The 8,311-nt window shown below is 44.2% G+C and overlaps 1 protein-coding gene across 1 annotated transcript; it reads left to right on the forward strand.

Moving 5' to 3' along the window:
- Positions 1–363: 363 nt before the first annotated feature.
- Positions 364–6,685, forward strand: LOC128745490 (uncharacterized). The gene is made up of 4 exons (XM_053842564.1): positions 364–765; positions 839–1,067; positions 6,527–6,562; positions 6,672–6,685. Exons 1-4 carry the CDS (start codon positions 364–366, stop codon positions 6,683–6,685), a joined length of 681 nt encoding a protein of 226 aa, XP_053698539.1.
- Positions 6,686–8,311: the final 1,626 nt, after the last annotated feature.

The following is an 8,311-nucleotide window of genomic DNA, read 5'->3' on the forward strand; positions in this document are numbered from 1 at the left end:
TACTCGAACTTGAACAATTCTCATTTCACCGCAGTCAGCTGATTTGGGATAATTTCGTCAATTTCACGCCGACTGCGCTTTCTATGCACTTTAGCAAGACATTTGTTTCTTTTCGTACTCTCCCGTACTTTCCTCTCTAATGTGATAAAACGACGATGAATGCGTTTTAGTAAATCATGTTGCGGGAAACAATTTGCTCCCTTCCGTCGTACTGCCGACTCGCTGAACCTTGACTGGTCTCGGTTCATGTTGTCGAAAGTAAAATGTTTCTGGCGGTTGGTTCCGTCGGTTAGTTTCAGTCAGAGCGTTGCATCTAATACACTTCCAAATCCTGATCAGATCAACAGTCTTTGTTTCAAAGCGATGGCAGAACACCTTCTGCAGAGGTTCGCTGCCATGGGTAGCACCAGTACTACTGGGCCACCTTCTTCGGCCGCTACGCTCAGCCAGCGTATTCACCACGAACCGTTCGGCAAATATCCTGTTTACGGTCCGGGATCCGGGCCAGATATTTATGACGACGGAGGAGAATTCTGGCAAGGTGAAACTGGTCCTGGATTTTTCTCTGGAGGTGGACCGCCAGTACCGCCACCACCACCTCCGCCATTACCCCCACCGTTTCCGTACCGTATTCCATACGGAAAGTTTGGCAAGCCTCGCTTCAAGGGGGCTTCGGTTGCAGTTCTAACATTCATCGGATTTCTATTTTTTCTTAGTGTGCTCCAAAACTACATTCGTGATTATTCCACTACCAACACACCCACGGTAAGTACTCTCTGAACCCCGGATTCGATAATTCAACTCTTACCAACTGGTAAAGCTTTTCAATTCCAAAAAGGTTGTCGTTGTGTCATCCGGAGCGACCAAAGAAAACTCGCAGCAGTATCCGTTTTTGCAGAAAACCGACTTGGAGCTGAGTGAAGAGTCGGACGATGGTTACTCCAGTTATAAGCCGAAGGTTCCGCAACACTTGCATGGAAAACGCCCGAAGAATCAAAAACGACATTCGCAAGACTCCGTGAAGACATCTTCGAAGCAACCTTCGTTCTCCGATTTGATCAGTGTCGGTGAGCAGGACAAGAGAAAATAGAGTGCAACCCGTTTGCCCCTTTTGGATGTGCTAATTTATTACTTATTTATTATCAACCGATTTAGTCGGGGTATTTGTTTGATTAGGTCTAACTAGTTTTTTTGTTTTATCTTATATTATAGATGAAGTACAGATTATCGGACGCAACACTTTGAAAAAAATTCCTAACAAAACACTAATCCGAAATCTTGCATCTAAAAGTGCAGTCTTCGCGTAATATGCAAAATGTTATTATAAGATAATAGCGGCAGTGTATGCAAACGAAGTTCAAGCGTAGCGATTGTTGTTTGGGTCTTGGCTTAAGTGGAAATTTGAAGTGAAAGTCATTGTTGGCGATGGAACGAGGCTCCAGTGTTGAACCTAGCTATATTAAACTGAAATATACAAATAAAATGGGTGACATCATAGGGTGAGTTATCTATTTTGCACATGCGTAACGCGTACTCTATTTTGGATATTTACGTAAAACCAAATGGAAATGTCCAAAATAGAGAACGCGTAGTGTTTGTCCAAAATAGATAAATCACTCTATGTAGTGCATAGAGCTTTATGCAGGAATGCAGGAATGGATTAAACAAATCGTGTCATTCAGTCGATTATAATCGTATGAAAAAGGGTTGGCGCTGATAAATGTCAGTTTTGTTACTAAGGCTACAGATGTTTGATAGCATTTTAAAAACCAAGGTGGTGGATAATGGTTTAACATCCATCTTCTGCTCCAGCGGCTGGGGTAGCTCGTACTGTATCAAGAACTTGTCGATCCTTGCGCTCCAAGTAATACCTGCAGCTCATGGTTTATAGGCCTTTGTACTCCACCAAAAATAGTCTGCACTCTGCAACTGCAACACCTTTCGTTCAAATACAGCAAGTGCACATATATCTTCCATAAGCAGAGTTACTGTCTCTAAGTTACTCCTTGATCGAAGCGTCTTGATGAGAGACGTGCTGGCCAGCTTGAATGCGTCGTTGAATCTCTTTGCATTACATGAACTCATCAACCACTTCCAGTTCATCGCCGTCAGTAGTCACCGTTCAGGGGAAGCGAACGTTGTTTTCTCTGGAGTCTCTTCCTACCGTATATTTGGTTATTGACGTATTGATTTGTAACCCAGTCCCCCTATCCCCCGTTTTAGTAGGCGTAGATAGCCTTTGTCATCCCAGGATTTCTAGTAATGATATAAAGGTCGACTGCAAAGGCTAGTCTTGCCGTTAATCGTTTCGATACCGCTCTCACACCTTCAATACCGATGTTGATTAATATACAGGACAGTCCATCTCCTAGTTCCAGTCTTCTGCGCGATTCGAAACAATTCGAGAGTACCTCCGAAACATACACACAACACAACACTCACTTCAAAGTAGCTTTGATCAGCCTCGTCAGTATGTCCGGAAATCTGTTCTCGTACATTATCCATAGCCCTAGCTTTTAGTACTCAACTGTATCAAATAGCACGCTGAAATCCACAAAAATATGATGCATGGTCACGTGGTTCAGCAAGAGTAGCCAGCTCCTAGCCTTCGCAGACGACCTCAACATAATTACTAGAAACCTTGGGACGACGGAGGCAATCTACGCCAGACTAAAAACGGAGGCTAGGAGGATAGGGTTACAAAACAATGTGTCGAAAATCAAATATATGGTAGGAAAAGGCAACGTTTGCCTCCCACGGACAGTGACTATTGATGGTGATGAACTGAAAGTGGTTGATGAGTCCGTATATATGGGGTCTCTGGTCACCGTCAACAATAATACTAGTAAGGAGATCCAACGACGCATTCAAGCTGGAGATCGAGATTACTTTTCCCTCCGCAAGATGCTTCGATCTGGGAGTATTCGCCGCCGCAGAAAGCTGACGATGTACAAAACGCTAATCAGACCGGTAGTTTTTTACGGACTTGAGACAATAACTTTGCTTATGGAGGACATAAGTGCACTAGCCGTATTTGAACGAAAGGTGTTGCGGACTATTTTTGGCGGAGTACAAACGGAAAGCGAAGAGTGCCGGAGGCGTATGAATCACGAGCTACAGACTCTGCTTGGAGAGATTCCCATCGTACGCCTGGCGAAAATTGGGAGACTACGGTGGGCCGGTCACGTCGCAAAGATTCCGGACGACTGTGCAGTGAAATCCGTTCTCTTCAAGAACCCCACCGGCACCAGAAATAGAGGGACCCAACGTGCTAGATGGCTCAACCAGTTTGAATCCGACTTGCATGTGTCGAGTACAATGGAGAGGAATTCTTGATACGGCATGAGCCACTCCGGCTCTAGGCTGCTAAAGTAAGTAAGTAAGGTCACGTTATACTCCCGATACCTCTGGAGAATTTGTCGGAGTGTGAAAATTTGAGCCCCTATAATGCCCGCCCGATACTGCCTGAAACCTCTTGCTATTGTGGATAGACGATGTAACAAGATCTGGAAGAGCGTCTTGTAAAAGGCGTTGTTTAGCCTAATGCCGCGGTATTTACAGCAATTGAGCCGAGCGTCCATTTTGTATATGTCTTGTAGAGGTGTAGATAAACCACACCTTCCATCCCCTTGCCCGGTAGTTTCTCCTTCACACAAATCCTTGTGGTTCATTACCATTTTTGTAGAGTTCTCTTGGGAGTCGGTGCTTCCAGGTGCCTGTATTAGTCCGATTTACTCGCTCGATTTCACCGAGATCGGAAGTCGGCATGCTGTTATTTCTTGTAGACTCCCAGTTTAATTTCCATTCCATCTCTTTCTATTATATCACCATTGCGATGCCCATCGAAGAACTGCTTCCAACTTATCCTTTCAGGTATTCTATTAATATACGCTCAAATAACCAATGATTAATTTGCTTTCACTTATCGACAGGGCTGTCCTGCACTCAGTGCACCTATTTTGCTTTTTTAGCTGTAACACCTCAGCCAAACAAAATTCGAATATGTTATGTATGGGGCATTTGTAGAGTTGATTATTATCTATAAGAATGCTGAACTAAGTATTGCTCTGTCTTAAATATTTACGGCACACTCCCAGTTCACAGTGGGCGGTGCACCCAGAGCGCTCTCAGCACACCACACAGTGTAAAATGAGAGTGCGCCGTAAATACTTAAGATAGAGCAATACTTAGTTCAATAATCTTAGGGATTAGAGTTGACTCTAGAAATGCGCCATACATAATATTTTCGAATTTTGTTTGCCTGAGGTGTTACAGCTTAAAAAGCAAAATAGGTGCACTGAGTGCAGGACAGCCCTGCTTGTGGACTATTTCGCGCTTATTTGTCATAAGATTTTCCTCCTCATTCCTACAAATATCAGGCTTCGGTGTGTACCGTTTCCAAGATAGGTACATCTTCTCAGAGAACTTGCGCGGGCCATTAGCCCGGAATAGTTGTTTTAGCTCTTTAAGATCTCTGTCCTCCTTCTGGCACTTTTTCCTGCTTAGAAATCAGGATCGTGGCCATGGTCAACTCATTTCGCACTCGTCGATACTTGACCGAAATCTCCCTAGTGGCAATGGTTAGATAAGTTTTCCAAGTTATTCTTTTATTCTCCATCACCAACGCTGATGATGTTCGAGAAAAATCAGCCATCGAAGAGAATATGGTCGATTTGATTCAATGTTCATTGCTCAGATGATCTCCAAATGGCTTTGTGCATATCTTTGCGGAGAAAGAAAGTGCTTCTGATCACCAGGCCTCAGGAAGTTACAAAGTTGATGCATCGCTGGCCGTTATCGTTGGTATCGGTGTGCAGGTTATGGGGCCAGATCACCGCTCTATACATCATATCATATCCCCGATGACGATCTTCAAGTCCCATGGCGAACAGTTGTCGTACGTTACGTCCAGTTGCACGTAGAATACTTTCTTTTCATTCACGGGTTTACCTTCGTGTGGGTATTGCACGTTTATGATGGTGTAGTTGAAGACTCTTTATGCACCTCCTCTCGTTAATCGCCTTCTAGTTCGTCACGCGATCCTGCATTCTGCCCAAAACTACAAAGCCCGTTCCCAGCTCGTTGGTCATTCCACCGTTTGGCCTTGCCGCCGCGGATTCTCCACAACTTCTCGCCTTTGTGACAGATTTCTTGTAGGCTCTCTGCAAATTTAATGCCTTATTACTTAGTTTTTTCATTTTTCTAGGTACGCTGCCTTCTCATCTAGTCGTCTTTTCCTAATCCTCACATATTAATGCATACTCTACAGGGTGAGTAATAATAACTGTCAGTGTTTTTTGGACGCGTTACTTTAAAAAGGGGTTAATCACAGGTATGCTGGGCCAGTTGCTACGATCCAATTGACTCTAACAGCCTCTCTCAGTCGGGATTCGAACATACGACGACTGGTTTATTAGGCCAGCATCATACCTCGAGACCAACTGGGGGGTTGTCGTATCGCATTTTTGTGTATTTTGTGATGCTAAAACAATATTTTTACTAGTACCAAAATCGGAGTACAGCCTGAACTCGTTAATTGGATCACGACTGCTATTCCAGCTGATTCGCTAATTGGGCCGACTGACAGTTGTTAGGCATTTGCCTAACTTGCCGTGCAGTTGCCATTTAATTTCATTCTTTGCCATCTGAGCATATTCGCTCTTGTCTGCTCTCTTATTCCGCGGTTACAACCGTCAAGGCACGAAAATTGATTTACATTAGCCAGTCCATGAGTGCATATGTCGCCTGTTTGCAGCATTATGTAGCTAGCAAAAAGCCACACGATAATGCTTTTCTTTTTACGTCATTACAATATTCTCCATATGTCAAAACGGCAGGACTACGCAATCACCGCAAATTTATTCTGCTTCTATGTCTTGAAGCAGTAACAGCTGCCACAACCACAAGCTTGGTGAATGTAATCGTCGTCCGTCGACACGGAATATTAACTTAACAGTTTCCGTTGATTTTCACTATGTAGCGATTAGAAAACAATCATTTCAAGAAAGCCATACAATTGCTGTATCTTTTATCAATCGAATGGTACGGGAACCTTCAAAATCCGTTCTAAGTTGGAAGAGCTATTAGCGTTCAAAATCTTTCATTCTTTCGTGACGCTGGCTTGAATCTAATTTTTGGATGCGGTAAAGGGCCAAGCAGAATGCTGCGTCAACGCATCCGTCAGCGTCAATTTGACAGTAGACCCATGGGAAAACTGTCAGAATAACACTGACGGACGCAGCATTCTGTTCGGACCTTAAGACGTAGATCTACGTCTGTTTCGAAAGAAACCCTTTTTGTAGCAGACCTTTATTTTGTGTCGCTCAAACTGCAATTATTTGTCGATATTAGTTTTACAACTTATTTTATCCTTCTATGTACTTACAAGAAGTGGTTCTATTGTTCCTCTAATCTTCCTACACTTTTCACTGCTGCTTCACGCTATATTTTATCTTCCTGCGAAGAAACACGGTAAGTATTAGAGTAAGTATTTTTCTAGGTTTTGTTCAGCATACTTCTTTTACAGGAACTTTCCCGGTCGAGTTTCAGATTGATTTAACAGGTAAGTAATCTCCGTCTAACTAACCTCTCTTTTACAGGTATCGCTTTCTGCAGGTAAATATAACTTTATAATTATTGTTTCACCATTATTTTTATCACTTTACTTACAGGTCTAATCTGCTAAATCTGAAACCGTATCTTTATAATCTGTTCTCTTTAAACTATTCTTTTCTATTAAACTAAATCTTTAATTCTGATCGATCGTTCAATTGTACAATTATGCTTTAATTCCCCGATCACTTTGTTTACATTTTTTGCCTTCCTCGGTACGTTACTGATGATATTACGTCAGACCAAGGGTCTGTCAGCCGGCTCGCTTTGCAAACGTCAGGTCAGGGGTCTGTCAGCCAACCTTCATCAACAGGGGAGTGCCGTGTTGCAACACCCCCGCCCGTAACATCCAGTGTACTCCTGGTCGTTCTGGATTTACTGAATCTCCAACACTGCCAAGCACGCCTCTGTACACTGCCTTCTGATCTATCCGCAGCCCTCATTTTCCCTTGCTGGATTCGTTCCTCGGTTCGTTTGATCACCGCCTCTGCTACGCTTCTCTTTCGCCGTTTGCTACACTTCTCCTTTCGGCGGCCCACTACCACTTCGGAGGGTCCTAGGTTGTCGAAGCCTAAACAACTGCCCGGCCGCGTCTCTGATTTTACGCGCTTATACGGACGTTTCTTGTCCATTCGTCTATCCTCGATAGATGCTTGGTGGACTGCTATCCTTGATTCCTCCTGGTGGAAACTAATATAGCAGTTCGTATCAGCTATCGTGGAGCATTTTGGTCCGTACACCGTCCACCCTAGCTTGCATCGCACTGCGATTGGCTCGTCAGCTCCACCAGCCTTCATTTCTAAGGGAGCGAAGGAGTGAATGTTGTTGAGTCCGATCAGCAGTGTCGGTTGTTCGTCATACGACTCAATCGGCAGATTTCGCATGTGTTCGTAACGTGTGGCTAGCTTGCTCGTATCCAATTTTTGACACGGCAGCATTAGTTTCTGCACAGTACGAACACTATGCAATAGCAATTTGTTGGTCGCGCCCACTCCAACACCTGACGCCCATAAATTCATCCGCCGAGACTCTGTTTCTTCTCGCGTGACGTCAGCTGTCCACCTGATCGTCAAACTCTCCTGCTCACCAGTGATGCCCAACTGATTCGCCAAGTTTTTCTCCACCAATGTCACTGAAGCACCCTCGTCTAGGAACGCTAGCACTTTAATTGACCTGTCACCGTAGTACAACTGCACCGGTATCATTCGGAACATAACCGACTCGCTTGACCGAATATGCGCACTAAATCCCGACACGTTTCCGACCGGGTGCAACAAGGCATTATGCTGTTCGTTGCAATCTCCCACATTGCAGCGGACTTTAAGTCGACATTGTCCACCGTGTCCATTTAAGCACACACAACACAATTTTTCGCGTGTAACCACCTTTAACCGATCGGAATACGAAAGCCTTTTGAACTCTGGACAGTTCCTCAGGCGATGGTTCGTGTTCTGGCATACTTTGCAGGGTTTCAGGATCTTACGTTCGTTCGCTTCAATACTCAACTCATCGGATTCATTGTCACTAAATAATGCTCTGTTCTCCATCAGCTTCGCTTTAGCAGACTGTCCATTTCCATTGGATCTTAACTCTGACTCGTAGTCGAAGCTGACATTAGCTTCACATGCATCCGCCACTATATCCATGAGAAAGTTCGTCAGGGTACGCAAGGTAACTTCCCTTTCGTGCCTCTTATACC

Source organism: Sabethes cyaneus, chromosome 1, assembly GCF_943734655.1.
Source record: "Sabethes cyaneus chromosome 1, idSabCyanKW18_F2, whole genome shotgun sequence".
Taxonomy (NCBI): Eukaryota; Metazoa; Arthropoda; class Insecta; order Diptera; family Culicidae; genus Sabethes; species Sabethes cyaneus.

Bases quoted from the DNA above. Each gene is read 5' to 3' on its own strand.
- LOC128745490 (XM_053842564.1), top strand. From the start codon at position 364: ATGGCAGAACACCTTCTGCAGAGGTTCGCTGCCATGGGTAGCACCAGT. The intron at 766-838 runs GTAAGTACTCTC...AATTCCAAAAAG, and splicing joins CCACTACCAACACACCCACG to GTTGTCGTTGTGTCATCCGG. The intron at 1,068-6,526 runs GTGAGCAGGACA...CTTCTTTTACAG, and splicing joins CTCCGATTTGATCAGTGTCG to GAACTTTCCCGGTCGAGTTT.